A 14,320-nucleotide genomic window follows, 5' to 3' on the forward strand; every position below is an offset into this window, starting at 1 on the left:
CGCGCGCGCGTGTGTGTGTGTGTGTGTGTGTGTGTGTGTGTAATATTTGCATCTCCCATAATACCTCTCGTGGAATTGTACCTCCTTTCAATTCATCAAAGCAAGGATATGTGGTCTTTAACAACTTTAATAACTTTTTGCTTTTTAAGGGAAATTAAGTCATTGGCAACTATTAGGCTTACATATAAATCTTTTTCTCAACCGAAGTAATATCACTGACACTGGGGATATGGAGATATGGGGAGAGTATTGACCACCCCGGCGATGGGGTATCCTGGCATTTAGCGTGAGGCCAACCTCCTGCATTGCGTGGACACCCTCACACAAACACCCTCCAGCTCGCCCAAACCCCCTGCGCTAGACGCTGATGAGAAAGTACAGAAGATACGGATTGTTACACCAGGTGGTGGTGGTGTTGTGTTATATTTGTGAGTGGAAGACTTTATCTTCCTCCCTCTTCTCCGAGTATCAACAAATAATCTGGCTGGCTCGTTGGACAAATGACTTTCAAAAGTCATACCAAAATACCAAAACCCATTCCAGGAGGCACATTCTAAAGGTTATATGTTTGATCACTGGAGAAGTGTGTGCTCAATATGATCTTAATAAACAGATGAATAAAAGATTAAAGTTCATCACAAAACAAAACAACACTGCGGTGACTCACTGCAGTGTAAACAGTGAACCATGGTTACAACTAAAATTTGGGGAATGATGCTTTGTTTTGTTTCCTTTAAATATGGAGTGTAGGTGGTGACTCCCAAAGTCAGCAGGACTTCAGTCTTCATCACAACTCATAATGGGCAGCAAAGAAAAAAATCAGATCCCATAATTCTGTTATTCTGTAGAGCAGACCGCTGGAGCATGAACTAAACTTCCCAATGCTTGGCAACAGACCAGCTTCATAAAAGTGAATAGGAATACGGGTGAATATTTTCCTGATGCTAGAATAAAATGTTAAACACAAGAAGCAGCTTCAAATCCTTGATTTCCCTCTTTCAGCAAGAAATTACATTTGGCCACTGCATTCTGAGCAGTCGCAGGGCTCAAATTATTGTGCTAAAATAATGAAACTGAACAAGGTAGGTTTTGCCCTCTAAGTGCTTGGAGGCTAGGGCAGGATACCTTCCACAAATAACAATGAAAAACTGACTCAGATTGTGTTACTGAAATGCTGTGAGACTGGGGAAGAAGGCAGGGCTTGGGGTAGCTTCTGGAGAAGTGAGATTGATTTGCACTTTCTAGAAAATTCTTTGAGGAAAGACTAGGGCTTTAGGGTATGTATGATGAGGTTTCTGTTGATGTAAAAGGAACAATTTGAGCAAAAGGAACAATTTGGAAGTACATTCACCACAGATATAACTCCAGGATCATAGGATTATATGCAAGGGAGGGTGTGAGGGGTCACTGAAAGTGAGTTTTGAATAGTTTATAAAGCTGAATATTGGAAGTGTTTTAAAAATGCCAGTCTGGAGAGCCTTTTACTTGACTCTTACTTACGTGACTTTAGTGACTAAATTTCTTATATTATTAACGCACTGAACCTTCATTCCTTCACACATTCAACACAGGAGCCCTAAACATTGTGTATTATATCCTTAAGTGAAAAATCAATTTAATTATATTATTTACCCAGAAAGAATACCTTACATTTTTCACTCTTGTCACTAAATAATCATCTGACTTTAATAAGATAAACTGAGTCCAAGAAAATAAAGAATTGATGTATATTAAATAAAATTTAACTGATGCCCCAGAGCTGATGTTTTCTCAATGTAACACATATATGTGTCTGTTCATTTAGACAATTAGCATTTGCAAGACAAATCCCCAGATGCATATGTGACTACAGCATCTTCAAGTTTGACATAGATTTTCATTTGAAGAGACTGTGTTGTGGGTCAGAGGAGTCATGTTTCGCCCTGCACTTAAAAGCAGTGTTTTCATCACTTCAATAGCATTCAGCAAAACGGCTTACATGGCTGCAATGCCCTCGTGATTGGTTTTTAGTAGAGATGTTAAGATAACTTATTTTTATAACATGTGACATTAATTCTAGCACTTTAGAGTCTGTGATTAGCCAATGGAATGACTATCTAGAGAGGAAAAACCAGTTGGAGCAGTGGATGGAATCAGTGGATCAAAAGGTAGAACATCCCTTGCAACCGCAGCCGGGTCTGAAAGAGAAGTTTTCCCTTCTGGACCACTTTCAGTCCGTCGTATCTGAGGCGGAAGATCACGCCGCAGTCCTGCAGCGACTCACTGCCAAGGCCAGGGAACTCTACCAGAAGACTGAGGATGAGTCTTTCAAGGAAGCGGCTCAAGAGGAACTGAAAACCCAGTTTAATGATATAATGACCATTTCCAAGGTTAGTGCTTTATAGTGAAGAAAAAAAACTTCAAGGTTCAGGTAAAGAGTACACTATGGATTGAATTATAGGAGAACTGGCTGCTCTGAAACTACGTGTACCTTTAGTGAACAGGTATTACATAAAGGGTCATTTCTCACCAATGAACGCTCATGAATTTTTCTCTTTCTGCAGTGTTGGGATTATTTTTTATTCTTTGGTTTTTCACCTTTCCTCCACTTAGAATGTTAATCAACCCACTTCTTTTCTTTGTAAGATTGCCTGAGACTCAGTTGTCAGTGTGTAGAGTCCTTTTTCTTTTGCTGCCACTTACGTTTGTTGTATTAAAGCAAGTCTAGTTACCTCCCAGATTTCAATCATGTACCAAGTATTTTCTTTATTTCTCATTTTAATAAAAACTGCATTTTCCTGTTCTCTAAGAAATAGACTCCTTCATGTAATATCAAGGTTTTCTCTCAGTTCTATCTCTGAATTATTACTTTCTTCCATGAGTTTTCTTTTGTGTATTTGTGAGAATGTTAAAGAAGGTAAGGGAGAAGTTTTTTTCCCCCCCTTCTTGGTTTTCCTTTGGGGAAGTATCTTTGTATTATTAATACTACAATTTTTAACATATGTGTTAGTTTATCTTAATTTTTATTTTGGTAGTGATTAAGAGCTATGACTTTTGAGTCAAAAAGACCTACATTTGAAATCTGACTTTGACCCTCTTTTGGATATATGACTTTGGGCATGTTACTTAACCTCTGTAACCTCTGGAGGTCCCTTCCTATAATATAGGGTTAATAATAGTATCTACATCATATGGCTGTTGTGAGGATTAAATGAGCAAATGCATTTAAAGTGCTGAGCAGAATACTGTACACAAAGGCAACACAAATAATTGCCTGAATAACAAAAATAGTTAATAATAATTAAGTGGACTATTAGTGAGGGATGTTAGTCAACATTCATGAAGCATAGATTTTTATTCTAAGCTAAACTAAAAAAATACCTAAAGGAAAATGATTGCTTCTTCAATGTCTTTCAGTCTAATTAAAATTTGATCTTTTCATTTAAAGATATCAAACACAGAGAAAATTCAGGAATAAGAATGAAATCTTCTCAGATGATTAAGAGACCTGTTACCTTGTCTGATTTCAGAGTCTCAATAATTACTATTGTTAAAGTACTCTTTTCTTTGGCTACTAGGAGAAAATGAGGAAAGTAGAAGAGATTGTGAAAGATCATCTCATGTATTTAGACGCAGTCCAGGAATTCACTGATTGGCTGCATTCAGCAAAGGAAGACCTTCATCGGTGGTCGGATATGTCTGGAGACTCATCAGCCACCCAGAAAAAATTATCTAAAATTAAGGTCAGAAAATGGACAGATTTTTATAACGTCATTCTTTCATCGGTTCTTGAGTATCACACACCTGTGATAAAGATTCTGTAGATAAGACTTTTTATTTAAAATGTTTTCTTCCTATTTTCCATTTGTTGGTATTTATTACCTTGCCCTTAAGCAAGAGAAAAAAGGGGATTTAAAACACTTTACACTGGTGAGGAAAATAGAACATTGTCTGTAGATGCTTCTGTATGCAAATGTGCTGATTGCTATAGCATCAAAGCCTAAGAAATATGCCCCAGACTAGTGGGCTGACAAAACCAGATACTATTTTCTAGCACAGTGGAAGAAAAGCTTATGAAGTAAGTTGGTTAAACACATTTGAATAATAACTGGGAGGTGCCATTCACTTGTTTTATTCTGCCTTCCTAGCCAATAGCACAACAACATAATGGAAGACAGTACTTTAAAGGGCATTAAAACTATCACCTAGTTACTGCTTATAAGGGCAACTTAAAAAACCGAAATTCATTGATCTGAGGGAGCTGGAACAAGTATATTTCTAGTTACTTGAATATTAAATGACAATAATTTCCCCTCTGTGGAAATAATAGAGTTTAATCTGAAAACTAGGCAGTGATGAAATCCTCCGTTGTTTAGTTATAGATGAGGAAATGCTGGAATACGTAGTATAATTGTGATCAGGAATGTGATAGCTGGAAATCAGAACATAAAAATAATAGTTGATGATAACAATAATAACTATATTTTGAGGATTTACTTTTAGATGTTCGGAGGGTATTATCTTATTTAAATCTTACAGTGACCACATAGGTTTTAAATGAGATAATCACATAAAGCCGCTTCTTAAATTCTTATTACCTGTACGATTCCCTAGAATACTTTCACATATTCCTCACTAATATTTTGACTTATCCATCCATTCATTCCTCCATCCATCTGTCCATTTATTCAGCCAGGGTTGTGCAGTCCTCAAGGCACTTGCAGTGTAGGAGGGAATGATGATGCACAAACTGATGTTTATAAAATAATACCTCAGATGTAACGATAGCTCATAAAACTTTTCAAGTTCAAGCTCTAGAATCAGACCCTGACGCTGCATCTTGTCTCTGCTGCTTTTCTAGTTGTGTCTTTGGGCAAGCCACTTGATGTCCTCAAGCCTTTCTTAGTTGGTAAAATAAGAATAACAGTAGTACCTGCTTCACAGAGTAGTTCTGAGGACTAAATTAGATCATGCACATAAAGCATTTAGCAACATAGAACACGATAAGAAAAGTGGATTTCGTAAATGAGTGATTTAATTGGCTATGGAGTGACAATGTGAGAAAAGTCAAAGGTGAAGGTCAGGACTTCACCTGGAGTCAGCAGAGCTGTCTCCACCTGAGGAAAACAAGTTCATGCAGAGGAGACGGGTTACAGAGGAAGGATGAGGTGTTCAGTGTGAACAGGTGGATTTGAACTGCCAGCTGGTGATGTCCAGGAGGTAGTTGAATGTTCAAGTCTGAATTTTAGATTAGGAAGCTGGATTGAAGACACCATTTGGAATGATCAGCACACAGTTCGTAGTTGAAGCCACCAGAGTGAACGAAACCAAGACCTACGTATAAAGCCAACAGAATGATGTGCACAGGACCAAAATCCAGGTGTTATCAATATTCAAGGGGCCTCAGAGGAGAATTTGAAAGGGAGAGGGAGGAAAGAGAGGAGAAATAATAATGAGAGGGGAAAGGACAGTGTGGTACCTACCACCAGGGCCTCTGGTGGAGGAGGTGGTCACCATCACAGAGACATCAAGAAGGGGCCATTAAGAGGAGGACTAATGACAGGATTTCCCTGGTGGTCCAGTGGTTAAGACTCCATGCTTCCGCTGCAGGGGGCAAGGGTTCGATCCCTGGTTGGGGAACTAAGATCCCACATGCCACGCTGCCAAAAAAATTAAAAAGTAAAACATAAATAAAATTAAATTAAAATAAAAGAGGAAGACTAACGAATGCCCCTGAACTGGGCAGTTAGGCTGCTTGGCGATCACCGAGAGCCATTTCCACAGTCAGGTCAGGAGAGAAACTGGATGACATGGATTGGGGAGTGAAGAGTAGGTTGGAAGACCAGATAGCAAGGATGAACTCCTGCTTTGAGATGTCGATGTCAGAAAAGCAAGGAAATTCTTTTACAAAGGCTGCTTTCTGGGTTGCCAAATGCTCTTTTTCCGAAATGCTTTTATACAACACTTCAAAAAATATAGGAAATGTGGGAGAAGGAGCTGGCAGGAAGAAATTGGGGTTTGGGAAGGAGAATGTACAGCCTGACAGAGGTTGTCTATCAAAGTCCAGGTCAGGCCTGAGTGTAGGCTGCTGTGTGTGTGAGGAGGGACCTTGGAGAAAGTCAGGTAGCACCTCCTCTGTGCTTCAGTGTCAACCCTCCTCACCCCCAGCAGTAACCAAGAACAGGCAACTTCAAAGCCAAACGTGTGTGTGTATGAGGCTGTGTTATGTGCATATAATATGTTTTTACAGTTTAAATACAAGATGGGGAAATACATGAAAAAGTCATTTCAGAACACTTTTTTTTTTTGCGGTACGCGGGCCTCTCACTGTTGTGGCCTCTCCCGTTGCGGAGCACAGCCTCCGGACGCACAGGCTCAGCGGCCATGGCTCACGGGCCCAGCCGCTCCGCGGCATGTGGGATCTTCCCGGACCGGGGTACGAACCCGTGTTGCCTGCATCGGCAGGCGGACTCTCAACCACTGCGCCACCAGGGAAGCCCTCAGAACACTTTTAAACGATAATATCCTTCTTCAAAATCTGGATGAGTGGAATTAGTGATTGCAAATATTGAAATATCCCAAGGTCATGCAAAGAACACGGGGATAAATGCCTTAGAGAGTATTTTGGGAAACTGATTTTTGATAGTAGATACCCTCCGAACTCACAGAGGAAATTCGAAATCACTCACAGAGGAGAATTATAAGTATTTAAATCCAATAGTTAAACCTAGCTCTTTTCAAAAAGTTATTTTCTTCATCAGATCACTACTTACCACATGCATTGATAAACAAAAAAGATTTTTAGCATCCTACTGCCGAGAAAAGGGTGATGAATGTGTATATAAATGCTAAATGTGTATAAGGATTTCATGAGATTGTACTTTGGACTACTATATAAATACTTTCAAATGATCTATACTAAAATGTGGCTCTCGTATATACTTGTGAGAAAATATATTTATTTCAAGCTAATCTAATGAAATGTGAACTATATTATATAGATTAGCTAAGATATAGTTGTGTTTAACGTAATTTGTTAAACAGGCTTCATACTTAATACCCCTATTTTTCCTATACTTGTTAATTTGTAATTGATTTTCTTCTGGAAGTTTTTTTTCCCTAATAATCATCTTTTCCTTCTATTTACTCCAGGAACAAAGTCATAATTTTGTATTAATACTAACAAAATCCTGGCTTTAGCAATAAATATGTAAATATATAAACATCCACATAGATTCTGTAAAAGAATCTATTCTCAGAAAGAAGTGCCACTATTTAACCTAATCAGCAATTCATATTTTAATTTTATCTTGTTATGTTTTAGAGTGTTTTGTGCTTTAAGCCTAAAAGTTACAGTTAAACTGTTAAATTTCTAGTGAGGTTTTTAAAAGTAAAAATAAGAGTAATAAATGAATGCTGTCTAAAGGTTACTTTGAACTTTTGAATAAGTACGTCTGTGAATTATTTATTTTAGTTACTCTAACAATGTTTACTTAACGTTCGGAAGTATTTGAAATCGAGTTGGGCTTATTCTTTTATTGTGATGGCTTAGCTTGATTCCTAGTGGAACGGAAGTGTGGTTTAAGCCACCGTCTCGGGGAAGAAAATGGAAATGGGGTAGAGACATGAGCAGAGCACAGTTCTTCTGCAATCCTCGTTCGCTTGTCTTGACGTCAACTTAGGGAAAAATAGGATTCACACATTTACAGGAGCAATATTTAAATATTTACAGGCAAATATTTAAATCACTAACAAGATAGTTTCACATATTCAGACAATGCCTGATTTCAGGGTCCCTCTTTAGTCTGTTTCAGGATGTTGTGGCTTCCTCAACTCATTTGGCCACAAATCTTGGCACTCACAATGATAATTCTCTGCTATTATGACTTAGGAGAAGGGGGATGAATTGCTAAAGGGGGATGACACTTCTTAAAACTCCCTAGCAGGACAGGGTCCCCCTCTGTACACATTTGGAAACTTGCAGCCCAAGTGACTCAGAGCCTTCTCGGTTGCCATGGTGATATTCCATTACAGGAGCTGTTGGATTCCAGAGAGATTGGTGCAAGCCGCCTAAGCAGAGTGGAGTCGCTGGCCCCTGCAGTGAAACAGAACACAAGTGCCAGTGGCTGTGAGCTCTTGGACACGGAGATGCAGGCCCTGCGTGCCGACTGGAAGCAGTGGGAAGACAGCGTTTTCCAAACTCAGACTAGCTTGGAGAACCTGGTTAGCCAAATGGCCCTTTCGGAGCAGGAGTTCTCAGGCCAAGTGGCTCAGCTGGAGGAGGCCCTGGGACAGTTCGGTGCCCTCCTGACAAGCTGGGCTCAGCAGTTAGCCCTCCTGGAAGGCAGGAACACAGATCAGGAGCTAGTGGAATGCTGGCAGAAGGGCCGGGTAAGTTGGCTTCCTGTTTTCTGCTTGTGGCTCTGCTCAAATTTTTGTTTGCCGCTCCTTGTTGCTAAAAAATCCTTGCTAACTAAGAACATGCAACGTTCACACTTGGAAAAATAAGTGTTTACCTAACTAAATTTGTAAAGCTGATCTGTTTCCTTTTCTCATAAATCAAACCGTTGTAAAAATACAGACATAAGGGAGAGGGAGTTTTTAGTTACCATAAGCAGCATTTACTGTAAGTGGAAATATTTTACTTTCATTCTTATGGTGTAAGAGTTTGTAATATTGTGTTCAGCCATTCAGTCTGAAAAAATGGCCTGTGGGCACAGGCATAAATAGACCGAGAGTCATAGCTGTTTTCCTGCCAGGGAATTATCTCTAACAATTAAATGATTGAATTTATAGCTTTGGAAGAAACGTTTGGTAATCTCCTAAAGCACAACTAATAGTTTTCCCCCTGGTTAGCTCTCCTGTGTGGGTTTGACAACTGTGCTTGAAATAACCCGTTAACAGAGCTCCTGGTCACACTCACCAGTTGCCTTGTGGACTTTTTTCTTTTTTAAACTAATAGCTGCTCTTTCAGAATGTGAGGAAGGGAAGCATAAAAGGAAGAGTGAAGAATGGGCAGAAGCTTGAAGTCTTCTTTCTTTTACTGTTAAATAGTATCACGGAAAGCCTTTCGATACCTGCAGTCTTACAGTGCTCTGAATCGTGGATGTCCTTAAAAGGAAGTTTAGTATAAACGTCTCTGTTCCTATTTATGTTATGATCTTTTCAAAATAGCTTCAGCCAGTATTGTAGTAAGTCATGTAGTATTTCCAACATTGTCTTGTTTTAAATCAAATATTTGAAATATAGCACACCACAAAATAAAACTTTATAATCATCTCTTTATAGTATTTTATTTATAATGTTTCTAGGGTTTTTGTTTCTTTGTTTGTTTTTTCCTGCCTTTCCTGTCCTTTAGGCTTAAGCCTTAGAATAAAGCACAGAAAACACTTCTGTAAAACAGGGACAAGGAAGTTGCTAATTGTCCCGTGTGATCAGTATTATTCACTCCGATATCAAAAAAATCATTTATAATGTTTTTAGTTCTTTTTTGCTTCCCTTCCTTTCTCTTCCACTAGTATGAATGAAGTTTTTAGAAAAGAAAGATTTGGTTGTGTTTAGATTACATTACTATTCTACCAAGTTTTCATTGATACTATTAGTGAAAATAATAGGTGAATCCTATAGAAAATGCACAGGATAATGCAAAAGTGAATATGGACTTTTAATTGTACTAGTAATTCAAAGCTGACAGCCCTCTGCTTAAATCTACTTCCATATTTGGCTCCAAAGTTCATACTTTTGATGACAGTACTACATTGCCTCCCAATATTCAGATTTTCTTTTCTTTCTAATGATGCTATTTTGGAGATAACATTATGCTGCACACCTTAAACTTATACAGTGCTGTGTGTCAATTATATCTCAATAAAATGGGGAGAAAAAATAAATGAAAAATAAAAACGGAGATAATAAATGTTCTTACCACAAAAAAAGAAATGGTAATTATGTGATGAGATGGAAGTGTGAGCTAATGCCCTGGTGGCAACCATTCTGCAACATATACATGTATCACGTCAACACATTATACACCTTATATTTATCTACAACGTTGTATGTCAATTATATTTCAATAAAGCTAGGAAAACATTTTAATTTAAAAAAAAGAGAGATAATACTTCCATTACATATGAATACATAGGAAAAGTTTTACAAAATAATGGATTTGCCAGGGTTCTTTGGCATTGTTTTGCTGTAAGGCAGGGGTTGTCATTGTTGAAAATCATAATAATAGTCACAAACCTTCACAAGTGTTTACTTTCTCTTCTGCAGTTAAGTGATGAGACTCAAGAAATCCTTTAAAAAACAAAAATGGACCATCATCTGTAAACTATATTAAATCATGTTGCAAAATATCTTGTTCACTCTGTTTGCAAAACTCATATTTTTTAATATCCACTAGGTTATTAGTGTTAGAAATTTAGCAATTTTATTAACCTGTATAACCTTAAGGAAAAAAATGTATTCTAGGACTTAACTGAAACAGAAGTATATGAGCTGATATGTATAAAATGAAAGACTGCTACAATGCTTTAATCTATGATGAAGTTTAGAAAAAAATGTTTAGTCAAAAGCTTTGCACTTTTCATATCATCTGATTTATAAATGACCACTTTGAATCTCTGGTTCTTTTTACTTTTTGATATATGGTAAATTTCTTTAGTTGTTATAATGTCCTTCCTTAAATAAATGGTTCAATGTGGTGTAAATTAGTAGTTAGTATTTTAGTGTTTGGAGAGAAACTTTCTAGTTATTATTTGTGAATTTTATAGATAAAAATATTTTAGACTCCTCTCCGGCCCAGCCACTAAGCTAAGTAACGAATTTTAAAACCAAGAACAGCATCCCTCCTCTCAGAATCACAGTGTAGGTGGAAAGGCCAACAAACTCAAGACCACTGGGGACTGTGGATTGCGATGAGTGCCAACAAGTTGCTGTGCATCCTCGAAATAAGCCCCTAAGAGGTGGGACAGAGGGCGGAGAATCCTTAGAGGAGCTGTGATTTGAGCTGAGCCTTGAGATGTGATTACATATTGACCAGATGGGTGAGGTGGAAGCACGGCATCAAGATCCACAGTTACTGAAGAACTGAGAAAACACAGAAGAGACAACTAGAGAACAGAATTCACATTCAGAGAACACTGTGCCATTCTAGAGAGTAAATGGGGTCTGTGAGAGCTGAGAAGCAGAAGAAAAGAGATAACTGAACTCATTAAAACAGTTAAGACACAGAATAGACCAGCCCTCGTTTCTCTTGTATGGAATGAGAAGGGAAACGGGCAAGGCCAAGGTGATGCTTAGTTTTCTGATTCAGATCAGTGGGAGAACAGTGATGCCATTTTCTAGGATGAGGGATACCGCACAGACCTACTTTGTTGAGAGGCACGGTTTTCCTACAGATCTAGGCCAGGCCTTGATAAATATCTCTGAGAATAATAATAGTAACAGCAACAGCTATCTGAGTAGTTACTCAACTTGTTGCCTCTCCTCCTTAATTTTTTTTGTTTTTACCTTGGCGCTACTATTATCCACATAGTCCCACTTAAATAACCTGCTGTCTTTACTAATTAGGCTCCTGGTGTGCCAGGAATTGTGCTAAGTATTTGACGCTGGTGATCTCATGTGCTTCTTGTGACAAGCTATAAGGAGAAAGCTCTGGTTGCAGAGCACCTTGTGTAACTCAGTAGACCGTGGCCTTGATTTCAAGGTGCACTTGTCAAATCCCAACACTTTATTTTGGATTAAGTACTCACAGTACTGTGATTATTCACGTCTCTCTCTCTCATTTGTTAAACTGTGAGCTCCACATGCCAGACATTTAGCAGATACTTGATGACTGTATGAATGAAGCTATGAAATGAATAAATTACTAGTTAAATGAGACCTCTGGAATGTAAGAAATTCTTAATATGAAAGTTAGCCCTACAAACTACATAAAACCAGTTGCCTTATGTATTTTTTAATCCCAAATAAGTATTGCTTTTTTTTGAAATGATTTCTCTTCACCTTCACCTCACACCAACAATCTTCATACACATCTTCCAATGGCCTAGGCAGACTGGTATTTTTTGTTTTTTTTTTTTTAACAATTTAGGCTATTTTTGCTTTTCTTTTTCTTGTCCCACTTTAAGTTACTTGACCACTTGATCTTTTGACTACCTGGTAACATTGGATGCTCAAGTGACTACCCATGCCTTGAACAGGATGCAGATTAACCGAGCGCTATTCTATGCCTTGGGGAGTCCTGAAAATAGGTCTCATTTCTTTACTGAATCTACTGTGTTGGGTTTTCCCTCACTAATAATTTATTATGTGATTTATGCATGTATAGTATGAAGATGTGGAAATTACCCAGATTAAATGCTTGTTCCTCTGTCTTGTTATTTCCTAATAGGAGATACTGGATGCTCTACAAAAAGCAGAGCCTCAGACAGAGGATCTCAAGTCTCAGCTGAATGAACTTTGTCGTTTTTCCAGAGACCTGAGTACATACAGCAGAAAAGTTTCTGGCTTGATTAAAGAATATAATTGGTGAGCGTGAACCTTACTGATATTCAAAATATTTTCACACAAATAAGAAGCCAGAGGTTTGTTTATAAGTTGTGAGTTCAGTAATAATATAAATTAATTAATCTTAAATACATTACCAAATGGTGTGAGGACATACTCAGGACTGTTGACTCTGTTGAACATTATTTTAATCTACTTTATCATTTCTTTTCCTCCCATTAAATGTTTCAAATCATGGTTTTAGTCTTTGTTTGCAAGCATCCAAGGGCTGTCAGAATAAAGAACAGATTTTACAGCAGAGGTTTCGAAGAGCCTTCAAGGATTTCCAGCAGTGGTTGGTTCATGCAAAGATCACTACAGCTAAATGTTTTGATATACCTCAAAATATTAGTGAAGTTTCAGCAAGTCTTCAGAAAATACAGGTGAGAGTGTGATCAATTAATTCTAATAATGGTGATGGGAATTCCCTGGGCGTCCAGTGGTTAGGACTCCGCGCTTCCACTGGAGGGGGCACGGGTTCAATCCCTGGTCGGGGAGCTAAGATCCCACAAGCCTTGCAGCCAAAAAAAAAAACTATCCAATAATGGTGCTTAAGTGGTTTAAAAAGGTGCCTCTAGGGCTTCCCTGGTGGCGCAGTGGTTGAGAGTCCGCCTGCCGATGCAGGGGACACGGGTTCGTGCCCAGGTCCGGGAAGATCCCACATGCCGCGGAGCGGCTGGGCCCGTGAGCCATGGCTGCTGAGCCTGTGCGTCCGGAGCCTGTGCTCCGCAACGGGAAAGGCCACAACAGTGAGAGGCCCGCATACCGCAAAAAAATAAAAAATTAAAAAAAAATAAAAATGTGCCTCTAGATCTTTATAAGCATATTAAAGTTTGGCTTAAGAAACTCAGATTTCAGGTAAATCCCTGCTTGAAACAATTGATGTGTATGTGAAAAGAAATGAGTCCATTGATCTAAATGCATGTATTTTTATCTATTAGTAGGGATTTAGGAAATAATAAAAGCTCTCTGTGTGTGACAAGCATCGTGATTGAGCATTCTAGGCAGATTTTCTCAGTAATTTTCACAATAACCATATCAGTTACATAAGATTATTATTAGATATGATACATACATAATACAATAATACATAAAGTATTATTGTACAAATAGGGTAAGAGAACCTTAGTCATTTAATATATACACTAAAAATTGGTTATTTCTTTTCTTTGCTTATGTTGAGAAATAAGTAGTAAATTTAATGGATAAAGCATTTTATTATGCCTAATCTCTTACCTTTTTCTTTATAGGAATTTTTGTCGGAAAGTGAAAATGGACAGCACAAGCTAAACATCATGCTTTCTAAAGGAGAACTTTTGAGTACTCTATTGACCAAAGAGAAAGCTAGTGGCATCCAGGCTAAAATTGCAACTGCAAAAGAAGATTGGAAAAACTTTCATTCAAATCTCCACCAGAAAGTATCTGCCCTAGAGGTATACTGTAGCCAACCACGTGGATGTGTTCCGTGCTGTTTGTTGTAGTTGTTGCCATTGTAGTTACAATACAGCGTATTGTACTCCATACCTCCAAATACCCTTGTTAATGATTTTGGTCATCCCTCTCTGAATATTAATAGATAACTGAATGACTCTAAAAAACAGCTCAGTGTTGCAGTGTGAACCTCACTGAGGAATGTGATAGCTTCTTGCATGGTGGGGGCAGTTATCACAGGCTTGCCCATGCACCATCCCACCAGGAACAACTGATCTTACTTTTAGGCAATATCACTTATTTTTTCATTTGAAATCCCTCAATTTAAGAAGTTGTCCTAAGAGAATTGAACAGAAATATC

The 14,320-nt window shown here is 38.2% G+C and overlaps 1 protein-coding gene across 1 annotated transcript in view; it reads left to right on the top strand.

The window, feature by feature from the left end:
* The window catches only part of SYNE1 (spectrin repeat containing nuclear envelope protein 1), a 464,341-nt gene that overhangs the window by 210,161 nt on the left and 239,860 nt on the right, over positions 1–14,320 (top strand). Inside the window, exons 53-58 of the mRNA XM_082855887.1 lie at positions 2,060–2,369; positions 3,558–3,722; positions 8,014–8,370; positions 12,374–12,510; positions 12,734–12,911; positions 13,779–13,961. Coding sequence (XP_082712013.1) covers positions 2,060–2,369; positions 3,558–3,722; positions 8,014–8,370; positions 12,374–12,510; positions 12,734–12,911; positions 13,779–13,961 — 1,330 coding nt within the window. The remainder of the gene's footprint in view (positions 1–2,059; positions 2,370–3,557; positions 3,723–8,013; positions 8,371–12,373; positions 12,511–12,733; positions 12,912–13,778; positions 13,962–14,320) is intronic.

Source organism: Leucopleurus acutus, assembly GCF_964270905.1.
Source record: "Leucopleurus acutus genome assembly, chromosome: 15".
In the NCBI taxonomy this organism is placed as follows: Eukaryota; Metazoa; Chordata; class Mammalia; order Artiodactyla; family Delphinidae; genus Leucopleurus; species Leucopleurus acutus.